Source organism: Lissotriton vulgaris, chromosome 11 (assembly GCF_964263255.1).
Source record: "Lissotriton vulgaris chromosome 11, aLisVul1.2, whole genome shotgun sequence".
Taxonomy (NCBI): domain Eukaryota; kingdom Metazoa; phylum Chordata; class Amphibia; order Caudata; family Salamandridae; genus Lissotriton; species Lissotriton vulgaris.
Window position 1 is genome coordinate 1,110,910,074 of NC_141699.1, and position 16,953 is coordinate 1,110,927,026.

General features: G+C 48.2%; 1 protein-coding gene across 1 annotated transcript in view; it reads right to left on the reverse strand.

Moving 5' to 3' along the window:
- LOC147684259 (putative cation-transporting ATPase 13A4) overlaps positions 1–10,153 on the reverse strand; it is a 202,679-nt gene extending 192,526 nt beyond the window's left edge. Inside the window, exon 1 of the mRNA XM_086944656.1 lies at positions 10,011–10,153. Within this exon, the coding sequence (XP_086800782.1) occupies positions 10,011–10,073 (63 nt within the window). The 5' untranslated portion in view covers positions 10,074–10,153. The remainder of the gene's footprint in view (positions 1–10,010) is intronic.
- Between the last annotated feature and the right edge of the window lie 6,800 nt (positions 10,154–16,953).

The window sequence follows — 16,953 nt, forward strand, 5'->3', positions numbered from 1 at the left end:
GTCAATGGACTGCACACTAGGGGCAGAAGAGCAAAGATTTTCCAATATTTGAGAGATTCCCCGGCGCAGGTTATTGTCATTCAGGAGTCACACCTCCTCAAATCTGAAACAGTAGAAATTCTAAAAATAGAAAAATGGATAGACTCTTTTTGGGTACAGACCAATCGGCAAATATCAGGGGGGTTCTATTTACTTTAAAAAGCAGGCCAAAACGCAAATTGTGGCGTATAGGGAAGACAAGAGCGGCAGATGGCTAATTTTAAGGGTTGTGCTGGATGGCCTTCCATATACCCTGGTTGGTTATTACGGCCCAAATCAGGATGATGCCTCTTATATGAACAATATACGCGACCACCTAGTAGCCTTTCATGATCCTGTAATTTGGGCCGGTGATTTTAATATCATGCTGAACCCAAAATTGGACAAATCTGCTAACTCTAGGGCCTGTGTTTTCTCTAAATCTAGGCAAGACCTTCTAATTATAATGACACAACTAGGCCTCGCAGATATTTGGAGAGAAAGGGCAGGGGCGAAGCTGGGTGTCTCTTTCCGAAACTTCAAATATGAACATCTGTCAAGGATCGACTACGTTCTATTCAGCTATAGTCTCAAGGACCTACTGATAGACATTTCCTTTCTCCCCTCTCATCTTTCTGACCATTCGGCCATCTCATGCATATTAAAATCAGGCCACCAACAAACTTACACCTCCTGGACTTTTGATTGCTCTATTTTACTAGAAGAGGATGAGGTCATCTTTCTTAGATCAGACCCCCAGTATTTTCTGGAGGCTAATTTAGATACAGCTGTGGTTCCCACTGTTGCCTTGAAAGCTTTTTGGAGAGGTTGTATTACAAGTCGATCCTCGTATAGAAGAAAGAAGTATAGGGAAAGTATTGAGAACTTGGAGGAAGAAATGAAAGGTATTGAGAACTACTTGGACACCCATATAGGTTCACGTGCGGATCAGGAAAGATTATGCTTATTAAAATCCCAACTTGAAAATCTATTACAGACAAGGGTTGCTAGAAGGTGGGAGGCGAGTAGAAACTCTCATTTCGAGTTTGGTGAGGGGGCTGGAAAAATTCTCGCCTGGAAAACCAAAGCTGGCCAGGCACGAAATTACAGAGATTAGGGTGGAGGGGGAAGCAGCTCCTCGGCTCACAAAAGTGGAAATAGGAGGTGCGTTCCAGGACTTTTTTCAGGCCATCTACAAGGAAGATTCGTGCGGGGATAAGGTAGCAAGGGATGCCTGGCTAGACTCAATTTACGCTCCAAAGCTTTCACTAGATCAAAGCAGGACTTTAGAGGGAGAGATCTCTGTTGAAGAGATCGGCAAGGTATTGGGGCTTGTAAAGCGTGGGAAGGCAGCCGGCCCGAAGGTTTACCAGGCGAACTGTATAGGGCCCTTAGTGTGGAGATCGCCCCAGTCTTGGCTATGGTTTTTAATAGCATTTTCCTGGAGGGAATGGATCCTCCTAAGTCCTGGAACGATGCAACGTTGGTCCTAATACCTAAGCCAGGGAAAGATTTGAAAGAATGTGGGTCTTACCGACCAATCTCGCTCCTTAACAGCGATTATAAAATCTTCGCTGCTATTATGGCTGTTAGGTTGGGGGCAGTGGTGAGCTCGATTATACACGAAGATCAAAAGGGCTTTATAAAAGGCGTACACCTAGCAGACCTTACGCAAGATTTAATTGGGGCTATCGATATCGCTACTACCTTCTCTCTCCCTTTGGCTGCCTTAACGCTGGATGTGACCAAGGCCTTTGATAGGGTCAATTGGGCCTATCTGGCCACGGTTATGAAGAAGTTCAACCTGCCTGATAATTTTTGGCACATGATATCCCTTATATACAAAGCTCCGACTGCCAGGCTTTCTGTCAATAACTCCTTGACAGAGCCCTTCGAAATTTCAAGGGGTACAAGGCAGGGCTGCCCGCTCTCCCCCCTTCTTTTTGACCTCTATATTGAGCCCTTCGCTCAGATTTTTAGAGAGGAGGCTAATATACCATCATTTAGCTTTGGAGGGTGGGATAAGCGGGTAGCTCTATTTGCAGATGATATTCTTACAATGACATCTGACTTAGACCTGGCCTTTCCCACGGTGATTAAGAGGGCAGAGGAGTTTGGCAAGGTTTCCGGATACGAGATAAATGCTAATAAAACGGAAATCATGGCCTGGAACACTACAAGCACGCATTTGGCGGTTGCGACCTCCATGCGCTATCTTGGCATTAGAATCATTCAAGATGTCAGCAAGACGGCTGCTCATAATTTGGAGCGATTACATAAAGATTGTCAGAAACAGCTAAAAGTATGGAATCACCTCCCTTTATCCATCTTTGGGAGGACTAATTTAGTAAAAAAATCTATCCTGCCTAAATACACCTTTCTGTTTAGCTCCATCCCGATGGCTTTTGATATTAAGCAAATAGCTAAATGCCAACAAGAGATAAATTCCTTTATTTGGAGGTATGGAGCCACTAGGTTGGCTTGGAAGAAGCTGAGGAGAAGGAGGGAGAAGGGAGGCCTAATGCTTCCAGACCTGCAATACTACGCTTGGGAGTTTCAGCTATCTTACTCTAGAATGCTGCTAAAAACACCATCAGACAGCTCTAGGGGAAAGATGTTTAGAGCCATGCTAGAAGGTGCCGATATTCCATCTGACGGCTTTCTTTTCAAGTTCGGGGACCAGAAATTTTTTTTAAAAGTAAAATTAAAAATGCTTCAATCACTGGCCAGAAGTTGGACCGCAATTAGGAAACATATAGCGCTTGGTTATTTTTCCAACTTAGCTTGTCTGTGGGACTTGCCGGGCACTCCATCTTGTCTTAAAGACAAATTGGCGTGCCCAGTAAAGGATGCCGAAATCTTGAAATGGGGAGACTTGCTGGCAGGAAGCTCAATGGCATCTTGGGAGGAGTAGCGGGAAAGAGTTGGGCCTGTATTCCCAAGCTCTAAATACATGCAACTGACTAGCTGGGCTCAGCATTAAGTAGGAAGGGGGTCCCCCAGGGTAAATTTTGCAACCTGGAAAATCTATTGGTGACAAGGCCCGGGGGAGGTAAGGAGGTCTCTTGCTGGTATTGGGCGATTATGGAAGAGATAGATGGAGACTTTAAACTCCCAGAAGAGTTATGGGGAAGGGAGGTGGGTGTCCAATGTGAGCAGAAGTGGCTGGATTCTTCCAGGCTTTCATATAAGCTCGTGAAACCAACATGGTTGAGGCGAAACCACCTGTTTACATCACATCGAGCATATCTCTCTCCCCAAAAGCTAGCAAAATTCCAGCCGGGAAAGAAATGCAACAAATGTGACCTGCCCGAAGCTTCGGATGTGCACATGTTTAAAGATTGTCCCGCCATCAGTCTCTTTTGGGGGAAGTGAAGGATGCCCTGTGCTCTATTCTTAACATCAAACTGAGCATTACTCTTCCCCTGATCATCTTTGGTACTGATGAAAATATCTCAGGGCATGCTAGATCTTTTCTTTTCTACGCAATTGTCCTGGCAAGAAGACAGATTTGTAGGTTCTGGGTTGACGCAATACCTCCAACATATGCGGGTTGGCTGACGTCCCTATATGAAGTTTCTAGGGTGGACTTGGCCAGATCTTGCAGTAGGAAAAAGCTTGTCTTTTGGGACTTTCTGATACAATGGAGGTAGGATTTCCGGGGTTGTTTCCCCCCCCCCCGGGTCCTATGATTATGATTATGCCTTTTCCTGTTCCATGGACCAAAAACAAGGGCAGTGACCACAACATCAACTACTAACCAAAGCATGAAACACTAACCACAGCATCAACCACTAACTACAGTATCTTTCGTGTCCCCTATGTAAAAGATGAGCCAGACAGCAGTTGGGGAATGCATGTCTTTATTCATTCAATCTTGCACTGTATCTACCCCCGCGCCTTTCCTCTTCAACTCCCACCCTTCCTGTTCCTGTCATGCCTGACCTGGTCCGGAAATCCCACGCCGGGTCAAACACACCGACACTACATCTACCCCCCTTTTTTGAATGTTGAATGCTTACTTGCTCAGAGTTCTTCAATAAGCCGGTTAGGTCTCCTGATAGACCTCTGTGGTCGGTGAGAGGGGCGCTCCTCTCTTGGCTCTCTCGGACTAGCTGCGATTTCAGGTCCTTCTTGGTCTTCATCTTCTCTGCTTGATTTGTCCATGCCACATTCTGGGTCTTCCATTCGGGTGTATACTGCAGGATTGCATTTCTTGAAGTGTGGCACATTTCAAGTGGTTCTCTTGGTCTCAGAGGCGGGGGTAATCATGGTTCCTTTCTGTCTCATCACTTGTAGTGGTTGGGCGCAATAGCGACTGTCAGCTTTTGCCTTTGTTCTTGCCTGACTAGCACCCATTCGCCTTCTTGAATGTCAGATACCTTAGAGTGTCTACGACTGTCTGCGTGCTCTTTCATTTTTGCTTTTAGTCCTTGTCAAGACTCACTAGTGTCTTGTGATCCGAGGTCGGTGACCTGGACCGTATGGTGATATCTGCTGCTGGTATTCTGGTACGGGGAGTTCTTCCGAGCACCAAAGTAGCTGGACACTAGTTAGTGGTGCTATTTGGCGTGGTTCAGTATGCTCGTAGTACTTCGCTGAGTGCTGGTTGGACATCATGTTGGGTCAGTTTGGCTTGTTGTATACTTTTATTTACAGTGGCCATGAATCTTTCGACCATCCCATTGGCTTGAGGCCACATGGGTGTGATCGTCCTGTGTCTAAAGTTTAGGTGTCTTGCGATTTCTGCAAAATCATGTCCATTGAATGGTGGGCCATTATCCGTTTTCATTACTGTGGGCCTTGCCCAGACAGCAAATGCTTTGTCAATGATAGGTATAACAGCGCCTGCTCTTGTGGATGAGACTTGTTGTGCAATGGGGAATCTGAAGTACTCATCCATGATATAGTTATTGATAGTTATAGTTATTGATTTATATAGCGCTGAATCACCCATGAGGGTATCTCGGCGCCTAGGCTGTGGAACCCTTCATGGCTCTCCCTGTGAGAGGCGGAGCCAGGCATCCCAGCGCTGGTGGGGCTGTTGTGGAGATTAAGCAAGCTATTGCCCAGAGTTGCTGCGTGGGGCCCATGATTAGAGAAGGCGCCGAAGCGAGAATTATCGAGTCCGCGGACATTGATCCTAGACCCTGCTGCGTCGGGAATTGAACCCTGGTCCCGGGCCTGATCTCTGCTTCAGGGTCTGCCACCTCTAACCAGTGAGTCACACTTCTCCACTTCTAACAATAATATATGTCCCAGACTACAATGGACCAAAGAAGTCGATAGCCACTTGTTCCCATTCGCTGTTGGAGAGATCAGACATTTGAAGCGGGGTGCTGTTCTTCACGCCCTACTAGTTGGCATTGAGGGCAGTCTTGGAGTGTGGTTTCCGCCAGTTGGTCAAGGCACTAGAACCAGACCCGCTCTCGTAGCACTTTCTTCGTTGCCATCATGCCTCAGTGTCCTTCATGCACTAGGTTGACAGTTCCTTGTCTCAGTTGTTGGGGGGTGACAATTTGCCTTTCTCTTAATAACAGTCTGTTAGCGCTAATTGTGAGGTCATCTTTGACATGTCAGAATGACACGAGTTCTTGCATGTTAACAGTTTTGTCATATGGGGCATTCTCCAGATGTCTCAACGAGTTTGTGCGGATACAATGTATAATGTTTTGGAGTGTGGTGTCCTTAGGAGTAGCTTCTATGATGGATTCTAGCAGGACAGCGGGCGGTCTTGCCTGATCATTGATAAAATGGAGATATTCTTCTGCCAGCGAGCATCTTGTTCATGTTGATACCTGGGGATGATGCGATATGTAATCTGCTGGGTTCTCCGCCTTCCCTGGTTTGTGAACAATGGTGTACGTGTATTCTAGGTGGTAAATCCCCCACCGTTCAATCTGTGGTGGCATCTTCGCTCGGGATTGCCAAAGATTGTAACGAGGGCCTGATGATCAGTGATTAATGTGAAGTGCTTCCCGGAGATGAAGAGATGGAAGTGCTCGCACACCCACACAACTGCCAGGCTCTCTTTTTCAGCCTGTGAGAAGGCCCTCTCAGTGTCAGTGAGGCTGCGACTATGGTGCGCCACAACGTGTCGCTGTTCTCTGTCATCCTCGTATTGGGCTAGGATGGCTCCAAGTCCTACAGGGCCTGCGTCAACTGTGATTTCTGTGTTCTTACGGGGATTGAAGTGCCCCAGGTTGATGGCAGAACTCACTGCTGTTTTGATTTGGGTGAAGGCTTGCTCACGCTTGGCTGTCCAATGAAAGGGTTGGCCTTGTTTTGTGAGCTTTGCAGGGTATAGCTGATGGTGGCATAGTCCTTGATGTATCGGGCACTGTAGCTATCCATGCCCAGGAAGGATCGGACATCACTGACAACCCGGGGTTATGGCGTGTCAGATAGTGCTGATATTTTTGCAGGATCGGGTTGCATTCCATCTTTGGAGAAAATGTGACCGTAGAATTTTGATGTAGACTTGTGGAACTCGCACTTGTCTCGGTTGAGCGTAAGGTTGGCATTTAGAAGGGCATGGCATATGCCATCAAGTGCCTTGTCCTGTTCCTTGCGAGTTTCACCGAACACGTCAAGATGTCATCACTGTAGTTGAATGAGTTTCGAATGTGCTCGATGACTCGCTGCACCGCCTCTTGAAATATCTCTGCGCGGAGGAAATTCCAAAGTTGAGGCGCTTGTACCTGAAGAGCCCTTGGTGTGTGGTGAAAGTGGTGATGTACCAGGATTTCTTGTGGAGTTTGAGCTGATGATACCACTTGTTTAGGTCTAATTTTGAGCAGACCTTTGCTCCGTTCAGACGAGAGATCATGTCCCTGATGTGAGGTCCCGAATGCCGCTCGCGTTTAATGGCTGTGTTTGGGGCCCGCATGTCCACATAGAGGTGCACTTTGTTCTCTTCTCCCCGTTTGGGTACAACCACCACTGGAGATTCCCACGGGGTGGGTCCAGTTGACCTCTCTATGATGTCTGCTCTCAGTAGATCCTGCAGTTCCTCATCCACTTCTTGCTGGAGGTGAAAATTTACTTTCTGGTGGTGTTGAGTCATGGGTGTCACTTGTTCATTTATGTGTAGTCGGACTTTGAACTGGGTTTGCTTTCCCAGTCCAGAGAATAATTTTGGGAATTTGCTGATGATGTCGCGCGCATCGTCAACTTTGTACAGAATTTCCAGTAGCTTCAAGCGCACTACTGTCGGTAAGCTGAGGAGACAGTCAGCTACTTCTGGGCATTCTAGGATGTGGATTTACGCATGAACTGTTCGGTCTTTGTATGTCAGCGATGTGCCGAATCGTCCCAGTCACGGTAGTTGATCTTTGGACATCCACTTGTAAACACGCACAGCGGCCGGCTGCAATTTAGGTTTCGGATTCATCCTCTCATACTCGGTCGTACAGATGTAATTGAGTGATGCTCCAGTGTCTAAAACAAACTTTGCAGGGTGCTTTCCCAGTTGGATATGCAGCCTAGGGTATTTCTTAAGTCGGTCATGCTCTGTTACCATGCACATATATTCATCACTGTCTTGAGATATGGGAATGAGGGCTGACGATTCCCTTGATGATGTTCGTCGGGACCGATATGAGACGCGTGCTCGATAACTGGATCTTGACGAGCTAGTGGATCGGTTTTTCCTCTCTTACACTGCTCTTGCGTGATGACGAGGTCCCGGGATTCGGTGGCTGGCGTAGACTCCTTGCGATAAGTTTGGCACACTGTTTTGAAGTGATTGTCTTTCCTACAGCGGTGGCACTGTTGTCCCATGGCCGGGTATGAGCCTGTGTAGGGGTAGTCTTGGACGCAGCAATAGCACTGCAATGGTTGTTTCAAGTGTTGCTGTTCTTGTTTCCGCTGCAAGTTCGGCTGGTGGGTTTCGAGGGTTTCCGATGCTCCGACTGGCACCGTTAATCTGCTTGAGAGTGTAATAGAAAAGCTTGTTCATGTTTCACCGTCTTGCCTACTTCCATATTTTTTGCGTGTTCTTCAGCTTGATCATTTATTCGCGTGAGTTCTTCGATGTCGTCTAAGGAGTAGTGTTTCTTTAGCAGGTGACGGCGCAGCGATTCAGAGTGGTACCCTTCTATGATTTGTAGGCGAAGAGCATCGTCAATATTGAAATGATCGAATTTGCAGTATCGAGCTAGGCATCTAAAGAGCGTAATGAAATCACCCATCGCTTCAACCTTTCCTTGGGATGCTGAGTTGAAGGTGTAGCATTCAAATCCAAGTTTCGCTTATGGAGGAACTTTCTGTTTAGTGCTTTTCTTACATCTGGATATAAAGGAGATGTGGCGGTGGTAATTCTTCTTTGATTTGGCCGACGTCTTTTCCCACCAGAATGCGCATGGCAATTAGTAGTTGGTTGGGGTCGTTGACCTGCGATCCTTTCATGAAATCCTCAAAGTCTTCCAACCAACTTTGCCATCTAGGACCCATGCTGTTTCCAGATGTCTGCATCAGTGGTTCAGGGGGTGCGCAGGAACGATACCCCGGAGCAACACTGGACCTGGCTGCGCGACTTGCTCTGGACCTGGTTGCGCATTCTGTGAGGAGTCTGGAAGTGTAGAAAGTTGACATGCAAACGACTCCACTCGCTCTCCCCAATTCAGTAGTGTGTCCCAGTGGCTTCTGGTAAGTGTGAGGGTGCAGTTGGCAATGGTGACACTCAGGAGAGTCTTTGCATTCCTTTTCTTGATAGAAATATGGGGGTTTTCTCTTTTGCCTGACTTTAAGATGGTCGCCAGAGTGGTGACAGGGATTCTCCAATGCTATGGAGCCTGACTTCAAAATGGCCGTTGGGCAGGACAGACATGTGCAGGCTGCAGGCCGTGGTGGTGAGCCTTACCCCATGAAGCCATGGCACTAAGGGTCGGTGCAACTTGAAATGGCTGCTGGTGTTAGTTGTAACTGTATGGATGGCAGGAACTCGACTCCAACGCGGTCTGCCGCGTAGTGGGCATTTGCGTCGTCGGTGACGCACACAGCTTCATGGCAGGCAATGTGGCGCGTCTTCTGGGGCACGCAGTTTGATGAGGGTCGCTCCGATACCACCCTTGTTGCCAGGATTCGTGTCCCCTATGTAAAAGACGAGCCAGGCAGCAGTTGGAAAATACACGTCCTTATTCCTTCAATTTTGCACCATATCTCCCCCCGTGCCTTTCCTCTTCTGCTCATGTCCCTCCTGTTCCTGTCATGCCTGACCTGGTCCGGAAATCTCGCGCCGGGTCAGGCACAATGACACAACAGCATCAACCACTGACCACAGCATAAACCACTGACCACAGCATAAACCACTGACCACAGCATCAACCACTAACCACAGCATCAAATCCCAACCACGGCATCAAACACGAACCACAGCATCAACCACTAACCACAGCATAAATCACTGACAACAGCATAAACCTCTGACCACAGCATAAACCACTGACCACAGCATTAACCACTAACCACAGCATCAAATACTAACCACAGCATCAAACACGAACCACAGCATCAACCACTAACCACAGCATCAACCACTGACCACAGCATCAAACACTAACCACAGCATCAAACACTAACCACAGCATCAAACACTAACCACAGCATCCACAGCATCAAACACTAACCACTGCATCAACCACTAACCACAGCATCAAACACTAACCACAGCATCAAACACTAACCACAGCATCAAACACTAACAACTGCATCAACCACTAACCACAGCATAAACCACTGACCACAGCATCAACCACTGACCACAGCATTTACCACACACCTTGAGTAAAGAGCAGTGTGCTGCTCAGCATAAAGGACCTCGGGGCAGTAAGCACTATAGACATGTAATTACAATACATTTAATTGAACAACTAATGCACCTCTTTTGTGCTTTTAGTGCAACAAGATGTGCAATCAGCAGGCGCCATGCCCCCCATCACTGGGGTCTGCACAAGACATTTAAAGCAAGCAGTGGAGTGGGCTCAACTCACCACCTCATTGTCTTCCCCCCTGTTCAGTAGCGCGTGGTGGTCCGGTCCACAGTCTTCTCCCATCAAATCTGCCTTCTCTGTCGAGGTCAGTACCTGGGTCTGTGTTCAGTGCTGCAGTACAGAGGTGCAGTGCAGCGTGCTCCCTCTCAGGGTGCTGTACCTGGGTCTGTGTTCAGTGCTGCAGGGCAGAGGTGCAGTGCAGCCGTGCTCCCTCTCAGGGTGCAGTACCTGGGTCCTTGTTCAGTGCTGCAGTGCAGAGGTGCTGTGCTGGCTGTGCTCCCTCTCAGGGTGCTGTATCTGGGTCTGTGTTCAGTGCTGCAGGGCAGAGGTGCAGTGCCGCCGTGCTCTCTCTCAGGGTGCAGTACCTGGGTCCTTGTTCAGTGCTGCAGTGCAGAGGTGCTGTGCTGGCCGTGCTCCCTCTCAGGGTGAAGTACCTGGGTCTGTGTTCAGTGCTGCAGGGCAGAGGTGCGGTGCAGCCGTGCTCCCTCTCAGGGTGCAGTACCTGGGTCCCTGTTCAGTGCTGCAGCAAAGATGTGTAGTGCAGCCGTGCTCCCTCTCAGGGTGCAGTACCTGGGTTCCTGTGCAGTGCTGCAGTACAGATGTTCAGTGCAGGTGTGCTCCCTCTCAGGGGGCAGTGCCTGAGTCTGTGTTCAGTGCTGCAGGGCAGATGTGCAGTGCAGCCGTGCTCAAGGGAACGCTCCGGGTGCTCAAGGGAACGCTCCGCAGACGTTCCTTCCTTATAAAGGTCTTGGAGTGCGTTGTTAACTCTGGTGACCCCCCCCCCCCCCCCCCCCCGCCCCCCATGGGTTGCCAGGCTCCTTGGAAGGCGAGCAGCTTTCTGATGAAATAACAATTAAATTGTGATGTGCCCCATGAGCGCGTCTGCAGGGGGGGGGGGGCGGGGTTGCTGTGGTGATGCACGTCTTCTGTAGGTGACCTTTTACAAAGGTAAGTAGATATTTCCTGTTCTGGGTCTTAGTGGACCATGCTGAGGACATTTCCTTGGTTTAGTGCAGCGCAACTAATTGGTGTTACCCGCCCAGAGCCAGGAACTATGGAAGGTGAAATTGATTTAAAATACTTCAAAATCTCATTGGCACACTCCCCCTTGTCAGCTGGCAACCCACACAGTGCCAACCCCTCAGCTTGCACACTCCCTGTGTCAGCTGGCAACCCACACAGTGCCAACCCCTCAGCTTGGACACTCCCCCTTGTCAGCTGACAACCCACACAGTGCCAACCCCTCAGCTTGGACACTCCCCATTGTCAGCTGAAAACCCACACAGTGCCAACCCCTCAGTTGCACACTAGTTCTTGTCAGCTGAAAACCTACACAGTGCCAACCTCTCAGCTTGCACACTCCACTGTGTCAGCTGGCAACCCACACAGTGCCACCCCCTCAGCTTGCACACTCCCCCTTGTCAGCTGACAGCCCAAACAGTGCCAACCCCTCAGCTTAAGCATTGCACCTTGGCAGCTGACAACCCACACAGTGCCAACCCCTCAGCTTGCACACTCCCCCTTGTCAGCTGACAACCCAAACAGTGCCAAACCCTCAGCTTAAGCATTGCACCTTGGCAGCTGACAACCCACACAGTGCCAACCCCTCAGCTTGCACACTCCCCCTTGTCAGCTGACAGCCCAAACAGTGCCAACCCCTCAGCTTAAGCATTGCACCTTGGCAGCTGACAACCCACACAGTGCCAACCCCTCAGCTTGCACACTCCCCCTTGTCAGCTGGCAACCCACACAGTGCCAACCCCTCAGCTTGCACACTCCCCCTTGTCAGCTGGCAACCAACACAATGCCAACCCCTCAGCTTGCACACTCCCCTGTCAGCTGACAAGCCAGACTGTGCCAACCCCTCAGCTTGCACACTCCCCTGTCAGCTGACAAGCCAGACTGTGCCAACCCCTCAGCTTGCACACTCCCCTGTCAGCTGACAAGCCAGACTGTGCCAACCCCCTGCTTGCACACTCCCCCTTGGCAGCTGATAACCCACACAGTGCCAACCCCTCAGCTTGCACACTCCCTCCTGTCAGCTGGCAACCCACACAGTGCCAACCCCCTGCTTGCACACTCCCCCTTGGCAGCTGATAACACACACAGTGCCAGCCCCTCAGCTTGCACACCACTCCATCAGGTGACAACCCACAAACAGTGCCAACCGCTCAGTTCGCGCACTCCAGTCCATCAGGTGAGAACCCACACACAGTGGCAGCCCCTTAACCCACACACTCCCCTGTGTCAGCTGACAGCTCACTCACAGTACTTTAAAAAAAACCAATGGTGCTGGCACTCCGAGGTGTCACTTCGAAAAAAAACACTGATTTCTGTAAACAATTATGGCATTCGTTAATGTATAAAAGGAAGAAGAATACAAAATGACGTTCACAAATGATCACGAAATAGTGCGCAAAGTGCCCACATGGCACTGTTCAGCGGTCGTCCATTGGCCTTAGAACAGGGCCATGTTGTTTGCTTGTTATAGTTTTCGATGACGTTTCGACCCAGAATAAAATGAACAGGTCTCATCAGGACTTAAATAAGGGGAACATCTTACCATCAGAAAATTGTGGTAACCCTTGTGAATTTTCCAAGAAACTAGTACCTACTCGGTGGGGTAATGGAATGACCCTGGATGCAGGATCCGGTGTCGAATGTCGCTGCTGTTCCAATGAATATAGCGTGGACCGCGGGCAGTGGTTCCCAACAAAAAGAGCGCAGACGTGTAATGAGGAGAAATATGTTTATTCTGCATTTTGCATTCCACATAGAAAGAGGAAAAAGTCTCAGAGGTTTATTTTTGTGCCAGAAGATGTCCCAGTGCCAGGAACGGACAGGAATCCGCCGTACAATGTTAAATGTGGCGCATTCCTGCCCTCTCGCTTTCATGCAGCGCCACAAAGCATATAATAATAATAATAATAAAGGGGTTTGTAAAGCGCCTGGTGACGCCGTCCCGGCATGTCCCCGCGCTGTGGAGAGAGCAGCAGGAGAAGTGGGAGGGACCTACAGGGTATACAGGTGGGTCTTTAGAAGTTTCCTAAATATGGTTTCAGTCTCTGCTAGTCTGATGTTGATAGGGAGAGAATTCCATTTGTTGGCTGCCATCACTCGAAAGGAGCGGCCTCCCATTCTGGCTTTTTTTATCCGGGGGATTTTAAGTAGACCAGTTCCCCTAGAGCAGTGGTCTTCAAACTTTTTGAGGTCGAGACCCCCTTGTCAAACCTTTTTAGGCGTAAGGACCCTTTCTGACAACATTTTCTAGAAAATGGTTCTCCTCATCATCAACATCTATCGACAACCATAAATGCCCCTGTTAGATCTGGCATCTTTTAGCATGTTTCCCCTGTTTTTTCCTTTCTGACCTCCCAGTTTTGACTATGTTTTTGCTGGTTCAGTGTCTTTGAGGACCTTCTAACTGCTGTTCAGTGTTAAAGTTCAAGTGCTCTAATTGTAAATTGTATTAGGGGTTGGTGTTTCCATGATTGGCATGTTTGGCTTACTTGTTAGTCCCTAGTAAAGTGCCCTGAGGGTGCCAGGGCCTGTAAACCAAATGCTGCTGGTGGGCCTGCAGTACTGATTGTGCCACTCACACATGCAGCCATAAAAAGGGTTATCAGACCTGCCATGGGCAGCGTACATGAAAAATAAATAAAACAAGTTATTTCTCAGTGGGAAATGCACTGTAGTACATTATGAAACCTATATTAGTTAATGTACTGCAGAGGTCTGTGTGTAACCAGAGATCCACATAATTTAATCTTGATTGGTGCAGTGCAGTGGAGAATAGTGATGTGTATTGTTAGTGCTACGAAGTCACAGCCTGTGACGGAAAGCACTGTGAATATGTAAGTCAATTTTTTATACTTGCATTACACACAGGATAAGATAGAATGCTGCAAAATGTGCGAATAGTTTTACAATAAAATGGTTCTTTCAAAATGTAGGTTTTAGTAATACCAGAGCGTAGATTTACATAATTGTCTCATAATCACCTCTTTCGGGGCACTAAGGGCTGTTTAAATGCAGTTAAAATTAAAAGCAAGAACTTCCCAGCCCAGTTGGTAACTCTTTGCATTTCCACAAAAAAATATCTTTGTCTTCACAATGAGCCAGTACTGCTCCTAAGCATCCTTTTCACTTGCAGATTAACAGATAAGGCACACTTGCCTTTCATTCAGGCAAGCAGCTGATAATGATCTCAATTAGCTGTCCCAGGAAGACTGTCTTTTTGCAGGGACAAGTAAAGCTGGGGAATCTGCGACCCCCTTCCTAGGACTGCACGACCCCCCTGGGGGTCGCGCCCCACAGTTTGAAGAACTCTGCCCTAGAGCGAAGTGCTCTATTGGGCTCGTAGGGCATGGCTAGATCCTTCAGGTATTCAGGGGCTTTTTGTGAGGTTATTCTATAGCATATTAAGAGCGCCTTGAATAGGATCCTTTTTTTTATAGGAAGCCAGTGGAGAGCGGCCAAGGTAGGCTTTGAGGCTGCTCTTTTGGGTAGCCTGAGGACTAGCCGTTGTCCCTAAAAGAAGCACATTTCCGTAATCGATACGGGAGGTGACTAAAGCTTGGGTCATGGTGCGTCTGGCTTCAAGAGGAAGAATGTCCAGAGTACGGTTTAGGGTCTTCCGAACCCCAAAGCATTTCCCTACAACTTTATGGACATGGCCATCAAAGGAGAGTTTGGGATCCACCCAGACACCCAAGTTCTTTGCTTCCTTACAGGGGGTAGGTAAAGGACCAAGACAGGGTGGCCACCATTCCTGAGTCCAACTAGCATCATTTCCTCCTATCACAAGAACCTCTGTTTTAGAGCCATTTAGCTTCAAGCAGTGTTGGTTCATCCGGCTTGCAAGCTCCTGCATGCAGGTTTTGAAATTGGCGGCTGCTAAGGTGGGAGCCTGGGATAGGGAAATGAGCAGTTGGGTATCATCGGCGTAGGAGACTAATTCTATGCCATATGATTGAACCACGTCTGCCAGCGGGGACATATAAAGGTTGAACAGGGTGGGGCTCAGGGCAGAGCCCTGAGGCACCCCCTGTTCTAAAGCAATGCTGTCTGAGAGGAAGGCACCTCTCTGCACCTGAAAGCATCGGTCTGTGAGGAAAGCTTTCAGCCATCCTAGTGCCGCTTTGGTGACCCCAGCTTTGTTTAGACACTGTAGCAAGATGGAATGTGCTACAGTGTCAAACGCAGCACTGAGGTCCAGCATAAGAAGTGCCATTGTGTGACCCTCGTCAGCTCCTGCCCGTAGAGTTTCAGTCGCTCTCAGGAGGGCTGTTTCAGTGGAATAGATCGTCCGGAAACCAGATTGGGAGCTATGCAGGGAGTTATTAGATTCTAAGTGAGCCATAAGTTGTTTGTTGGCTATTTTTTCGGCCACTTTCGCTAGGTAAGGCAAGAGAGAGATGGGACGCAAGTTTTCCAGGGTATCCTGGCTTACATTGGGTTTCTTTTTGATTGGTAGTACTATTGCTTTCTTCCAATCCTCCGGAAGGCAGGCTGAGGAAAAGGAGACTTGGATAACGTGCCTGAAGTAAGGTTCCAGTACTTTTAGACTTGCTCCAAGTATCTTCGGAGGTGCAGGGTCATGGGGGGAGCCCGACTTGATGCTTTTACAGACGCTTACAAGCATTTCAGGAGGGGGAACCGAAAAGCATTGTAGGCATGACTCTGTAGGACTAACTCCTTCACTTTCCGTAAAATCATGACCAGATGTCAGGTTTCCAGAGAAGTTGGCATAGATATCGGTAAGTTTCCCAGAGAAGTATTTGGCAATTTTATTGCAGGTTTCCACAGAGTCAGTGTGGGACGTATTATCAGTTGTGAGCACAGAGATCTCTTTAAAGATTTTGAAGAGCTCTTTAGAGGAGTTCTCTGCTTCCCCTATGCGGTTTTTGTAATGCAAGGCTTTGGTAGTACGTATTTTTTTATTATAGTCCTTTTGCGCTATTTTATATTGTGTTTTAATAGCCGGGCAGAAATTGATACGCCATTCTCGTTCTAATTTTTTACAGGCGGATTTAGCAGCCTGGAGTTCAGGAGTATACCACGGGGTGGATTTTCTCGCATTTTTAGAGCTTTTCATATTTCGAATAGGAGCAGTGTTATTTAGGGCCGTTAAAATACGGTTCTGTAGGCGACTATAGGCTGTCTCACAGTCTGTGCCTCCTGGAGGTCCTCCTGTTTCGAGTATTTCGTTAAAAGTGTCCTGGGAGAAATTTTTCCATTTCCGACACTGGTAACGGTGATCATAATCTTTTTTAGGATCAGGCTCGGATGACTGAATGTGAAACGGAATTAGGGAGTGATCAGACCAGGGTACCGGTATCGGAGATATAGCTTGCACTCCGGTCCAGTTCCCGAAGATAGGGTCCAGGAGATGACCAAGTCTGTGAGTGGGGTCATGATTTATTAGGTCTAGTAGGGGCATATTAGCAAGGAATAGCGATATTTATCGCTAAACATGCTTAGCGAATTTTCTTTTTATCGCTGCCTATCGCTGGATATTTTAGCCGAGAAAACATGTTATTAGCAACGTTTTTCTCCATCGTGCTAAAATATCCAGCGATAGCGGCGAAATGCGAGATTATCGCTGGTAATCCAGCGATATTCTCGCATTAACACCAATGGGGGTTTAATGTGATTATCAACCCCCCCATTGACTATACAGGTAAGTCAACTTTTTACAAGGCGTTAGTTTATAGCGATAATGGCACTTAGCGTGATTTTTTTTTTTACGCTTCGCCTGCCTTGTTAATAGGCGATAGCTGTGTTAGCGGCTGTTGTCAGTCGTTAACAGTTTGGCACGCCCACTTTGCATGTCATTAGCGATAAATATCGCTGACATGCAGAGCGGGCCCCAAACCGCTCGCTATCACTTAAAAGCTGTCGCTAACTGCTGTTAGCGACAGCTTGATAGGCCGATAAAAAT